This window comes from Manduca sexta, chromosome 10, assembly GCF_014839805.1.
Source record: "Manduca sexta isolate Smith_Timp_Sample1 chromosome 10, JHU_Msex_v1.0, whole genome shotgun sequence".
Classification (NCBI taxonomy): domain Eukaryota; kingdom Metazoa; phylum Arthropoda; class Insecta; order Lepidoptera; family Sphingidae; genus Manduca; species Manduca sexta.
In genome coordinates, this window is record NC_051124.1 from 12,924,424 (window position 1) to 12,939,490 (window position 15,067).

Consider the following 15,067-nt stretch of genomic DNA (forward strand, 5'->3'; position numbering starts at 1 on the left):
ACCTTTAATCTGGGTAACTAAACAAGTATCGGCAAGTAAAGAATTTAAATTCACGTCTAGTTAGTGATTAGTTCTCGCAGTTGAAAGAAAAACGTAAAAATAATTAATATGCATGGATATTTCGGCCTTTAAAATTTTGTCGTATTAAATTTATATAATATAACCTTAACGGCGAATATCCGACGGGGATCCCGGGAATTGTATACAAAAAAAAAAGAGATTACATAAAACCAATTTCATGCAAATTCGTAAAAAGAAATTCGCCTACATGTTTAAAGCTTTCGATATCATTTTAATCTACAACAAAAAGTAACCAACTGTGAACTCGCACATCCCACCTTATTATCCCCACTCCTTCCTGTAACCCACATAGCTCGTATTCAACCCAAATGTCAAAAGCCTATTCCGCGATACCCAATTATCGCGCGCAACGTCCGTCTTAACGAAAGCGAGTCCGGCCCAATCAGGCTGACCGATTACCCGGCGCGTGATTTCAGCTTCCACTCCCCGGGGCCCGTTCGTACGAACGCCCGGTAATGGCCGGAGAATGATGGGATACGTCCGGACGCACCGGTGAAAGAGCCGGAAAGTCGGACACGATCCAATTATTTATTCACAGCGTGGTAACCTCTGTTTTGCGCGGAGGTAAATAAAAACGCCGTCGGGGAAAAGGTTGTAATTCGAAGCCGAGGATATTAGAGTAATGATTGTGAGTGTTTTGTTCGTTTCGTGCGATTCGTGGATTGCTGTTTCCTGGATATTTTTGTATCTCGGTGTCTAACAAGATTAGTTGATTTACTTAAATGGACTGTTTTTCGGGAAGTAATGTATTTTTTGTCGCAATATAATGAAGGTATTATACACGTTTCTCGTCCGATGGAAGCCATGTAACTGTCTAAAAATAGTACCAAAACAAGGGCTTAGAATAAAAAAGAATCGAGTTTTCCAAAACTATCTAAAGCCTAATCCGGACTGCTTATTAATTAAACTTATTTGTACTAAGTTAGGTAGATTATCTAACTTTTCAAAGTTCAGGTATATTTAGCTACTAAACTAATCGCTATTCGTCTAACATAGCGCAGTCCGAACTAGGCTGTGACGTTCACCAACAAGCGACCTCAACAATCATGAAATTATATAAACAATAACCAAACGATTATTATCACAATAATACGAAGCATTGAAGAACTACAACAACTAAATTAAAACTGTAATGTGCATTCACACAACGGTCACAATTGCTTGTCGCAGTCGCTGTGGGTAGTCGCGAGTCGAGCGGAAGCTGTGTTGGGTAGTCAAGAGCCCACGGTAGCGGTGTCAAGTGGAGCAGTAATTGGACCGGTACACCGCGACTGTTGCTCTACTCGGCGAGGTTTTTATATTGTTTTCATATTCGGGTTTGTGTATTTTGAATGTGGATGGACTTATTGTGATGATTAAGTGTTTTAATAAAAAAGGATAAAAGTCGTGCGATCTCGTTGAGAATATATCTGCGACTTTTTAAATTGATGTATTGTTATGGGTATTACATACTACATAAACATAATCAGTCTAACTTATAAAAAATTTGCAAATCTATGCTTAGTTAAAACACAAATTTACTCTATCAGCTGTAAGTCAAACCCGCCATCTTGCCACTTAATAAGGTTAAAACTAGTAACCGGTGATGTTTTTGACAGCTATTTCAGCAATTCTTAACCACGTCTTAACGCTAAAACAAGTTTATAAGTAAGACTGAATATATATAAAACCTTCCAATATAACGGCCAAGGCTCTTATTTTGAAGTCCAGTTTTTATGAATTGTTTATCATGTACTAGCGACCCGCCCCGGCTTCGCACGGGCGCAATGCTGATACTAAATACACTACAGAAAAACTGTGAACGTTGTATATAAAAACATAGCGGCCCGCTCTGGCTTCGCACGGGTATAACATAACAAAATAACAGTATTTCTCCACTATTTAATGGATGTTATTATCTATATCTATACTTATAATAAATCTGTAAAGAGGTCAATTCTGCACATGAAATATATTTCCAAAATAACTATCAGGGGGTGATTAGGGATCGATACTGATGCCAAAAATGCAATTAGTAAAATTTTTGTCTGTCTTTCTGTCTATCTGTCTGTCTGTCTGTCTGTCTGTCTGTATAACCGTTATAGAAACAAAAACTACTCGACGGATTTTAACGAAACTTGGTACAATTATTTGTCATACTCCTGTGCTGGTTATAGTATACTTTTCATCACGCTACAATTAATAGGAACAGAGCAGTGAAGGGAAATGTTGGGAAAACGGGAGAAGTTACTCCGTTTTTAAGCTTCCGTCGCGTGTGCAACCTTAATGGTTAAAGCTACACAGAAATCATGTATGACGGAAATGTTCTCCTTAAAATTATGTAAAAAATATGCCACGACAGCATATGTCTATCTTTTATGGTTGACTCACAATAACACGTGTAACTCCCGATAGCTTAGCAGTTCGAAGCTCTCTCATTATATTTGTCTACTCTTACGTTTATAACACTCTCAGTCATCCCTAATTAAAAAAGTTAACATTATTAAATATTCCTTAAAAAGATTCATAGAAATCGGTATAGAAACACCAAAGTTATACATGAAATACGCTAATAATAAGCCATCACGCGTGAATACTGAATCATGCTATAAGCTTCCTTCGATTTCACCAGGATCCCATCATCAGACCCTGACAGGACAATCGGACCACCCGCATACCACCATACTTAAAAAAACATCCCGACAAATTGAGCACCTCCTCCATTTTTGAAGTCTATTAAAAAAAACGCATCAAAATCCGTTGCGTATTCTTAAAGATTAAAGCATACATAGATAGGGACAGAGAAAGCGACTTTGTTTTATACTATGTAGTGATATCACTTTACCAGTATCGAGAAGTTACGGACCCTTCAATCATGAGGTAACCTACATACCCAACAGTTTTAAACAATTTTGAAGGTATGTGAAGTCTGCCAAGATGTTTTAGGCCAACTTCGTGAAGTTATTTTAAGATTTCTCATTAGCAGAAGAGATTTGTTCCCAGCAATAATTTTTGGAATTCTTATGGGGGACTTTACTTAAAATTATTGCGAGCGAAAATTTATGTTATAGTGGAAAATAAACTTGTGGCAATGAAAAGAATTATGCAATTGTGTTTTTAACAATTAATAAGTGAAACAACGAATGAGATTCCTGATGAAAAGAACACTAGTTCCTTTAAACAAATATTTGAGTTTGAATCAAATTTTCATAACTTTTAACGTTCAAGAAGAACACATATCCCCTTATTCCCGAAGGGGTAGGCAGAGGTGCAATCAGGATACCCACTTTTCGCTATGTATGCTCAGTCCCATGATGTGATAAAGAGCGATCCTATCGTCACATCAGACACAAATGCCAGACTCTGTATTGATACTAATCTGAAAGGCCCAATATAAATTTTCCCGATCCGAGGTTCGAATCCAAAACTTCAGAGCTGTGTCGGATCGCGCACGCAATTCAACTACACCACTGAGACAGTCGTTCAAAAAAGGATCTTATTACTTTGATTATGCTAAAAAAATATTCAGAGCTGATTTCAGTGCGGGTTGTTGCCGATCATGGTCGGATTGGCACGCGAGTGGACCGACCTCCCACCACACTTATACAAATGTCAAGTGATGCTTTATATTAGGCCCAATGTGTCTACTTCGAGCTTGCTTTTCGTCGAAAATGATAAATAGTTTAACTAACATTCATTTTGCATATGTAAAATATGTTTACAACTGCAACAAGGCCAGTGCTAGTAAACATTAACGATACTACCCAAAATTTTGAATTATAACTATGGCATTCCGATGCAATCGTCGCCCTGAGATATTGCTTTATTCTTTTAGAGTATGTGTCCCTACAGGCTACACCGGGGGTAACTTGCAAGCGGGATATTGGAATTCCCTGGCATAGTGGCTGCAGGAGCCTGGAAGAGTTGAGAGATGATTAGGTTAAGGAGGCATTAGATGTGTCACATGATGTCTACTCCTGCTACAACAAACTGGGACTCAATAAAATAAAATACTTTATTTATCACGTAGGCGAACAAAGTTGCACTTATGATACGTCAAAACAAAGCATAAGAATAATTATTATTATTTCTAAACAACTATTAAAATTACTTATATAACTATGGACATATTAAATTAGGGATAAAATTTATAATAAAAACAAGGTACAAACCGAAGTAACCAGCTCGGGCTGGCAAGTAGGGGAAAATAGAAGGGTAACGTCGCGATCCTCACCGACGAGGACATGAGCCCTAACCTAGCTAACCTACCAGCCTTTCACAAGCTACCTAAGTGATGACTGAATAGTGCTCCTTAACGTCAGTATATCATTATGATGACTTATGTCATTACAATCGCCTGGTAAATTGCAACTAATAACTATATATTTAGGTTGAGTCTTTACTCAAGTACAAACTAATAATAGTGAAACAAAACACACAGTAATCTGCATTCTGGCCTTCACCGATTCCATGCAAAAACTCTAACTAAACCAATGAAGGAAAAACCAGGTGACAAACTTAAATAACAAACCTCGTTTCGCGTCAGTAGTTGAAAAAATAAAACAAAGCAAGCCCATTATTCTCCCGTAACGCTCTTCGGGCAGTGGAAGAGTGCATTTGCAATTATAAACGTTTCGGTAGTCGCGCGCCGCTGTGAATTAATGCTTGTCGGGACACCGCGATGCGGGATCCGGGACGCGGGTCACTCGACTCTACGATGTTTTGTATACGTACAAATATTTGTCCTCTCGCGAAGTGTCTGGTTTGTTTTGAGAACGTTAAGCCCGTTTTATGATAATACAGTTTAAAGATCAGAATGTAACATGAAAATACTACGCGTTTGGTTGTGTTTTATTTGAGCAAAGTTATAGAGCCATGTATAAACATATAAAGCATGAAAATACTCGAACGGGTAATAATACTATTTCACAGAAAACCAATGTAAAGGGGTAGCTTGCTTGCATTTTTAATGATAACTAAGATTTCCGGAAAGTTAAAATCCCCTAATCTATATAAAATTCAGATTTCTTCTATTTAAGAGTACCTAATATTTTTCAACTACAAACTCAAAATAAAAATTATAGGAAACTTCCATTACCTGTCAAAAGCAAAAATAAATCGCGTAGTCGACGTAGCGTTCCACAATGTTCCTATAGATATCCATGAACAGTCTCTAGGACTTATTGAATTTGTAAAAGATATAAGAGGTAATCTCTTGAAGCTACTGATTCGATTACGAGCTTACCGTTCGCCTGATGGTAAGTGATACGACCGCCCATAAACAGTAGAAACACCATCCAACACCTTGAATTACAAAGTATTGTTTGGTCTTCCACTGCGCTCGCCATCTTGAGACATGAGATATTAAGTCTTTAAAATTCTAAAATTTCTTCGCTGATAGGAGGCTATTTATGCAATCGATTTAGACTACATTAGGAGCAGTCCTTGGGCAAACAGAACCCAGGGAAAAGCTAGATCTAAACGATAAAGGCCCACGTGGCCATCTCGCCATCTCTTCTAGTATGGATCCCTAGCGACAGGTCCATGATTGCCACTCGAGTATGTAAATGAGTCGAGCCATCCACCGACGCACTCGCGCTATGGACCAATGCTTAATTGAATTTTGTATGGCTCTAGACTTGGTATATAAGTTTGTAATTAGATTTGAAAGAGATTTGTAGGTCAGCGATAGTTTTAGTTACCTATGTTTTTGGGAAATGTGACCTCTACTATTACATTTTCAAAATATATAAATACCTGGGTCAATCTGAAGATCTTTAAGAGAGGCCTATGTTCAAAGGTGGACTTCGCGTGACTGATGATTATTACCTCGCTAACAAACATGAACTGGTCGTAGACATTGTTAAGCGTGGTATGTTGCACGGTTAACTTGGATTTCTGTTATTAAATTTAGTAAAATTTATGGTACCGAATAAGCCTATAAATAACGTTTGTAAAATATCGATAATACCACCGTTTGAGACACAAAGACCAGATCCAAGGATCTGCTCCATACATTAGATTTTCGCCATGTTCATTGCCATAAATCCTGGACCAAAAGTAGTTACCAGGCCCTCAACCATAACTCAAAGCACATTATGATTGTCAACAGACGTAATAAATCCGGCGACGCGTCCCACAAAAGACTGAACCTAAGACCTGAAGAGCTGTGACCGCCGCCGAGCCACGACCCGCACCGCGCACCGGACATATATGGACACACGCTACTTCTGTGAGCGGATTTATATATAGTGAGTATCGGTAGGACGAGATGATCGGAAGGCTAGACATGAGGATAAATATTTCGGCCCGCTTATGTTAATTAAGCCGCCATAATTGTAATGATTGACGAGGGATAATCATCTCTTGTCAGTGAACACTCTAATGGTAAACCAACTAACTAGCGGACGAGCTATGTATCAAATAGCAGAACCTCGACTCTCTTTGATACTCTTGTTATAAAGCACTAGAGACATTATCTTTGTAATAGACTAACGAAAATTTATTTTGAAGAATCATTTTGAAAAAGAAAACCAACTAACTGCTCATTAATAAAAAAAATAGTAGAGTTTATTGCCGACTTATCTACCTTCTGCAATAAGTGGCTGCTCAACTCTATCTGACCGAGACAGCATGTCCGAGCAACGCTGGTTTTCAGCCTCTTTTAACTTCTTGGAGTGTTAGGTGGAACCTTTAATTTAACACGAGCAGTACCATTTAGATTTGTGAATGTATATCAGAATTGCAGTTAACCAATAACGTACAGTTTATATATCAAAGCCTACTAATATAATTACGAGTTGATTCATGTCGATCCATTAAAGCACATAGCATTGACCGTGCCGTCCGCAGGTAGGGGTGGTCGATGCCCCACGCGGCGCCCGCCTCCGCCATGTCGGCCCCGCCGCGCCACCCGCACTTCTACACCGTCGAAGTCGGCGACACGCGCTTCACCATCCTCAAACGCTACCAGAACTTGAAGCCCATTGGATCCGGCGCTCAGGGTATTGTTTGGTAAGTCTGTTTCATTCTCAGCATCCATTTATTAGGTTGTCTCTCTCTAGCATCTAGAAGTACGTAAGGAATATTCTGCACGATTTCTTCAACTTCAGTTGCTACCATAAATTCAAGACGAGAATGTTCTGGTGAGTTTTTTTCACTTGCACCATCATTTTTATCTGACTCACTCTAGTAACAAAGATTGAGAAGAAATATTGTGTTTACATTTCTGTAATTATAGCTGTCTTCACAATGTCGTAATGCAAATCAACGATACGTTTTTAAAAACGTGTACAGCTGACTATCTCGTTGTAACATCAAGAAACTTCATATATCGTGGAAGAATACCTTCTCTGGAAGGTGTAAGACTCCGGTGTTCGATTTTAATAGTAGAGAATTATTTTAGGTTTTCGTTTGATACACCTTTAAGTCATGAAAACCATGATACGGACTTCATCGCGCATTAACAATATATTGTATATGTAAAATTCACATGTATTTAAAACTACTGTCGAGTACGATCCAAACCGGTATTGATAAATTGGAAGAGGTGTTTTTTTCACAACCTTTACACTTAAAAATTCTATTAATATACAATTATTTTAGGCAAATGACAAAAGGGCAAGTAGGTCTCACGATTCCAAAGTGAACTATCATGGATAATCTGTTGACCTTAAAGGATCGGGATTTGAATGTGTGAATTCAACAATGTTTATATCCTACGATTATTTAAATGCAGTGGCGAAGTGTCCCATATAACCCGATGCCTACAGGCTTCCCTTTCGTTACTTATGTAACATCTAATGATCATTGCACTGATTTGCAAGCCGCAATTATGCATACAAGTACTACCTATATGTTGTGTCCGGCTCCTTTTCGGAAACTTCAACCTTCGCCACTGCTGATTGATGATTTGAATGTTACAAATTAGTTTATAAGCATTGGTAAGCATGTAGTTATTAGTATTGTAGTTATTATTTTTTAAGTTATGTCATTATTTTAGTTTTGTAAACGCATTTTCACATTTGCACGCACCCATTCTACGCATGTGGACACCTAAGTTTGGTACATTGTACGAATACGAATAGGGTTGTGACGTCATGCGAATGCGAAGCGGAACGCCGAATGCGAATACGAATCGTGTTTGTAAAAGTTTTATGGGTCTTATAAATGATGTTCGGCGTGTTCCAAGTAATACATTACGTGTTTAATAGTAAGTCTTGTTACGGCAATAAAATTAATTAGATTCAACGTGGGAAGCTTGAAGATAAAGGTTTAGTTTGCCAAACCCGTACGCATTACAAATGAGACCGAAAATAAAGTTAGCTCACAAAATACCTTATTTATTTGGTTGATGTATTATGTAACTGTGTTAAATATTCACATCTGAAAACATCTTTACTTCAATATATTTTATAATAACACATTACGCACCAGTGGTTGCGTAATTAAGTCCAATACAAAATTAGTCAAGCATTATATACGAAGTTAATTTATCAAATAACAAACCAATTAAAAAATTAAATACCTCAAACTTGAACGCGAAATTCGCATTCGCAACCGCAACCCGACACACGCTTACACACGCACACACAATATATAAATGTGTCTGTTTTTTAGCTGATCGCGTATACCGGTCCCATAATGGTACAGTTTTACTCGGTAACGCTCGGTGACACCGTGTTCACGATACCCACACGGTACACAGAGCTGACAGTGCGCGGCGCCGGCGCACAGGGCATGGTGTGGTAAGGAAGCCACCTCGCAACGATACAGCGCCATCTAGCGCCATCACGCTTGCTTACAATAACTCATTACTAACATGTTGGCGTTGTGCGGTTTGTGTATTAAGGAATCGTTTTTCAGTTTGTTGAGTGTGAGTGGATACGCTGGGGTGCCTAAACGAATCGATATGAGGTTGACGACCGTTTTCTTTGACTACGCGTATGCTTTCTTTTGAGGGATTGTTGACAGGATATTTCATGGATGGGTTGTGTGATCTTAAGAAAAAAATAATATATCAACATTGGCTCGGACAGTATGCTTTTGTACCTGTGCTTATTCTAAAAGAAATACAGTTAAATATTGGCGTCATTTTTCAAATATAATGCCTGCATAGATTTGTTATTTCTTCGATTTACTTTTTATTAAAGTTTAAAATATTTTCAGCCATTATTTAAAGTTAAATCGATCTTTGACGTCCCTCTATCTCGCGTTTCCATCACGGCGAATGTCGCAGAAGTTGAACAATTTGGGTTTAAATTGCTTTGAATTTCCCCCTAAATTGTAGCTTATTGCCGTCTGTTGCCATTAAACACAACTACGGCAATTTTACTTCCAATATTTTTATATGAATGAAGACGTTTTCTAGAGAATTCTGCATATAATTTGTTGAAAACATCTGAGTAATATTTCGGTGTTTCATTCCATGGTTCAGTGAACTGTTGATTAATCATATGTGAGTGATAAAACATTGTCACAGTTGTCATTTATTTCACAGATGTTACAAACCTGTTAGTACTTGAGATGTAACATGTCTTTTATATTGTATTGTAAGATTTTATTAAAACAGAAATAAAGCTAGTCAAATTTGTACTTCTATACTAATATATAAAGCTGAAAAGTATGTTTGATTGAACGCGCTAATCTGAGGAACTATTCAAGCGATTTAAAATTTCTTTATTGAAAAAAAAAATCATTAATAGGAAACTACATTACTCCTAAATACTGCTACTTTTTATTCCCAGAAATTATTTATCCCGGAACAATTTATATATGCGGGCAGAGCCCGAGGTAAAATCTAGAATAACATTGGTAAGATTATTACGAATTTATGCATTGGAGAGACTAAAAGTCAGCTTTCATACTAAAAACGGCATAATCTTCTCGACTGTCGAGGCGTAATCGTCTCTCGTCAGTCGACATAATATTGGACCCCATTCCACTTACCATAAGGTACAGTGGGGTAAAGGTGTGTGTGTATGGATTACCGCAATAATAAATTGCGCATGTGCACATAATATAATAAATAAACTTTTTACACTTTAATGAATGTTGCTATTCATGCCAAAGATAATTTGTAACTAACAATAACATAACTAGATAAGTATGTGTCATATAAAAAAAAGATTCCGAGATGCATCAAAACATACATACGTCTTCCTGGGATATCCCTACTTTTGAGCAAGATGACTGTACTACGGAAATGATTTGAGAATAATTGGATAAAATATGCTGATTTAAATTTAAATAATTTCATTATAAAATCAGTGTTCGGTTCAATAGTCCTGAAAATTATGAAAGGCAATGTTTAAAATAAAATCGGTATGAAAATCTTTTATTCATCTTTTTTATCGGCATTAGACTAACAAGCGGCTTGACGGTAAGCGTCACTATGTCTTTAAATATATTATATTCCAGAATTTAAAATTTGCTGGTGTACTTATATATTTTTTTATCCGCCCTGATAGCGACCACCATACACAAGGTGTTAAAACACGCCATAGTGGTCCACGTAAGTGTTTCGCGTTTCAATATCGGCCTGTGTATATCCGGTTCCAACAGGCCGGCATAATCATGTCGACTGCCGAGAGGTAATCATCTCTCGTCAGTCGACATTCTATTGGACCCCACTCCACTTGCAAGCAGGTGCATTGGGCTTACTTTGCCGTGCCAGAATTAAATAAAATATTACAAAATAAGTGCGACACCGCACTTTACCATTAATAAAGTTAGCTACGATGTTCTTAAATCCGGAACACAATAGTGCTAACACAATATAACTTAGCAGCAGAAATAATAACGGTATCAATACAGACAGCGTCTCGCATATAAGTGACCTGCCATCTAATAGTCTGATTTGATACATTGGTGACCATCCACCACTAACACAGCATGACGACGCGCTGCGACGATCGGCGAATGAATAATTGAACGATTTAAGACCTTGCATGGCTTCTTTGCTATTATTTGCGCATGTTTATAATTTGTATTGTTTATTTTTTTACTTTTACATTGTTCTGGGGTTCGAAATATTTTAATCGGTGTACAATTTGGGGTTTATTTTTTCTTGGTGGTTTAAATTGGCTATTTATGAAATGTTTTTGTTGTCATTTGAATCATGCTAATGTTGGGAGTTATATTTATCTCGTTTTATATTTTTAAAATTATTATATGAATAAAGAGTATTTTACGAAATTCCGCTGACAAAACAATCAAAATTAACAATAAACCAGGGTGTAACTGTGTTGTGTGTTGTGTTGAATGTTGCGCGCGTGTTGCAGCGCCGCATACGACACTGTGACGCAGCAGAACGTCGCCATCAAGAAGCTGTCGCGGCCCTTCCAGAATGTCACGCACGCCAAGCGCGCCTACCGCGAGTTCAAACTTATGAAACTCGTTAACCATAAAAACGTGAGTGATATCATGTTCTAATGCGATTACTTACGTGTTCTTCTACGATAATATACCTGACTGTATTGTTAAATTTATACTTTTCTGTTAATATTTGTAGAGTGCAATAAATTGTAATTGACTTATACGATAATTATAAGGCCGTACAATTATTTACTGAAACTTTAAGGTTTCCCAATCTGCATCTATTCCAAAAATTGGTATAGCGGTGTCTATCTCCATATCGGACATAAATTCCGCAGGGTATTTGCGATTTGACAAATTGGAAATTAAACCCGTTCACACTCCATTTTCCGACGATACTTCATCACATAATGTATCTGCAGGTGTAACCTAAACACTTGACACCTTTAGTTTCATGAAACGAATTGGACACTAATAAAATACCACTTTTTTATATCATTAGGAAACACAAATACCTTTTTTACTACCAGCAACTAATTGGAAATGTCACGCTCTGTTTCCAGATAATTGGACTACTAAACGCATTCACACCACAGAAAAGCCTGGAGGAGTTCCAGGACGTCTACTTGGTGATGGAGCTCATGGATGCTAACCTGTGTCAGGTAGATATTTCGTGCATACGATACAGTTTAACTATTGAACGAAACGCGAGGTCAAATTGTCTACCAAGAAGAATATCGTGATAAGCAAAAACCAGAGGGAGGAGAAACTGGTTACTCGAATTCAAAATAATATCTATAAAAACTGGTAAACTTACATTATGTTATAAAAAGACTAGGCTTCAACAGGCCGGCATAATTATGTCGACCGCCGAAGGGTAGTCATCTCTCGTCAGACGACATTCACACTTACCATCAACTGCAGTGGGGTCTCTTTGCCGTGCTCGCATATAAAAAAATGTATTTATTTACAAATTATTATCTCTTAAAATATGGTTCTTACTACGTGTGCTGAAGTGCATCTGTATTGGTGTCCGCAGGTGATCCAGATGGACTTGGACCACGAGCGCATGAGCTACCTGCTGTACCAGATGCTGTGCGGCATCAAACACTTGCACCTCGCGGGCATCATACACCGGGTGAGTGATCTACAAAAGCAATAATTTTATATTACATGAATAGAAAACACCGTTAAAAGAGGAAAGAAGTTTAATAAGATTTGAGGACATCAAGGGGATCTTAAAATATTTTAGTACAAAGAAAGCCACAGTACATTTTAAAATGAATATACGAGCTATAAGCTCGACCAGGAAAATAAAAAACCACGCCATGTTGTGGTAAACTATGGTACTATTTTCTCGTACTGACAACGTCAACGTCCCTAGGGTTTTTATATTCCTGGTCAGGCTTACAATTTGTCTAAAACTAGGGGCATCATTTTCACAAAGGAGACGCAAGCAAACAAGAAGTACAAGCAAAACCTTCACGGGTTCATTGTCTTCCTCATTTAATTTATTGTCGATTAAACTTCATACTTATCTAGATTCTAATAACATATCGAAAAGCTTTTAAAATGACAAAATTGGTGTCGGTTGTGTTCAGGATCTGAAGCCGTCCAACATAGTGGTGAAGAGCGACTGCACGCTGAAGATCCTGGACTTCGGGCTGGCCCGCACCGCCGGCACCACCTTCATGATGACGCCCTACGTCGTCACCAGATACTACAGGGCTCCAGAGGTAACGCTACTACTATGAACCTTATATTATATTGCAGGATCACTGCTGGAAATAGGCCTCCTCATAGGCGCAAACAAATCGACGAAGAAGTTATAAATGAAATTTAGGTTAGATACCACCGCAATGTCTATTTCTGCCGCCAAGCAGCAGTGTGTAGTCACTGTTGTGTTCCGGTTTGAAGGACGTTGTAGCCAGTGTAACTACTGAACTAATGAAACTTAACATCTCATGTCCCAGGATGGCGAGCGCAGTGGAATATCGAACAATACTTTGTAATTCAAGGTGTTGGATGGTGTTTCTACTGTTTATGGGCGGTCGTCTCGCTTACTATCAGGCGAATAGAGGCGAAATACCATATACCCAATTACAAGAATCACAATTCCAATTCATTTGTCATGTTTTTCGTTTTATTTCGTACTTCATTATATTGGTTATAGGTATTAAGCTCGTAAGTTTAGATATATTATATCTCAAAATATATAGGTTTATATTATTTGTTTCTAAACATGAAACCGCATTGCACCTATAAGCTGTTTTTTATTTTTAACTCATGATTGAGCCTATATTATTTTATATACTTTAGATTTATCTAGAAATATGTGGGTATACAATTTGCTGTCCTCACTGGTCCCCTATGTTCAACTCCAGGTGATCCTGGGCATGGGCTACACGGAAAACGTGGACATCTGGTCGGTCGGCTGCATCATGGGCGAGATGATCCGCGGCGGGGTTCTCTTTCCGGGCACCGACCACATCGATCAGTGGAACAAGATTATTGGTACGTAATTATTTTATAGTAATTCCGCTTTACCAGCTCCTGTTATTTTTCTTACTTTGTCGTATATGTTATAAGTTTTTATACAGGAAACAAAAAAATTATAAAACGTCAATGTATAACAAATAACAATCAGCTGACATACGGTGTCAATGACTTCTCACGTGCGAAGCGCTCGACGCGATCTTTATTGTCATCGTGTCAATAATCACCTGCACTATCATCTGTCTTAATATCCGGGAATGCTTAATTCCTTACACCCAATATAAACTTTAACTTTACAATAGTCTCACTATTGTAAACAATGTAATCCTGTCACTAATGGAGTTATTAATTTGACATTTAACTAAATAAAAGATATTTTTTTGTCCACGTCTCGAATATAGCTGCACATAAGTGTCACAATTAAAATAAATCGTGAGTATAATGAAGTGATGCGTGTTGTAGAGCAACTGGGCACGCCGTCCGCGGCCTTCATGGCGCGGCTGCAGCCCACCGTGCGCAACTACGTCGAGAACCGCCCGCGGTACGCCGGCTACAGCTTCGAGCGGCTCTTCCCCGACATACTCTTCCCCAGCGACAGCAACGAGCACAACCGACTCAAGGTAACACCACGCCACTCGCGGCACCTCTACTGCCGACACCGACACCAACACCAACAATAACAACTACGATATCTATAAGTAATCCTAGAGAGTTTTAAACAGATTAAAATTAATTTTGGCATGTAAATGAAACACTTCTTGAATAAACCACATAGACTACTTCTATCACTAAAAGTACACAGATAGAATTGTACCCGAAATGGTGTGAATAACATTAACAGCTAGTCATTATTACATATTTTATAACAAAGTCATCCGCCGCATCTGTCTGTGTAAATGCAATAAACTCAAAAAGTACTGAACAAATATTCATTCGGTTTTGACTAAAGAGTGGCGACAGCCTTGTTGGGTGTGGAACGGACTGTCAAGACGAATGTCCGCAGGTTCAAATCCCAAATGCATACACCTCTGACTTTTCTAAAATCATGTGTGTATTCTTTGTGAATTTATCATTCACTTTAACGGTGAAGGAAAACATCGTGAGGAAACCTGCACATCTGAGAAGTTCTCTATAGGAATTTCGAAGGTGTGTGAAGTCTACCAATCCGCACTAGGCCAGCGTGGTGGACTAAGGC

General features: G+C 38.1%; 1 protein-coding gene across 5 annotated transcripts in view; it reads left to right on the top strand.

Moving 5' to 3' along the window:
- LOC115444202 (stress-activated protein kinase JNK) overlaps positions 1-15,067 on the top strand; it is a 125,804-nt gene that overhangs the window by 101,970 nt on the left and 8,767 nt on the right. For 3 of the 5 annotated variants that reach the window (XM_037437033.1, XM_037437034.1, XM_037437036.1), the window contains 8 exons: positions 6,173-6,311; positions 6,913-7,074; positions 11,343-11,472; positions 11,940-12,038; positions 12,416-12,514; positions 12,978-13,112; positions 13,761-13,890; positions 14,335-14,492. In XM_037437033.1, the coding sequence (XP_037292930.1) occupies positions 6,926-7,074; positions 11,343-11,472; positions 11,940-12,038; positions 12,416-12,514; positions 12,978-13,112; positions 13,761-13,890; positions 14,335-14,492 (900 nt within the window). In that variant the 5' untranslated portion in view covers positions 6,173-6,311; positions 6,913-6,925. Of the gene's footprint in view, positions 1-1,251; positions 1,373-6,172; positions 6,312-6,912; positions 7,075-8,679; positions 8,808-11,342; positions 11,473-11,939; positions 12,039-12,415; positions 12,515-12,977; positions 13,113-13,760; positions 13,891-14,334; positions 14,493-15,067 lie in introns of all 5 variants that reach the window. The other 2 variants (XM_037437038.1, XM_037437035.1) reach the window with 2 other exon arrangements.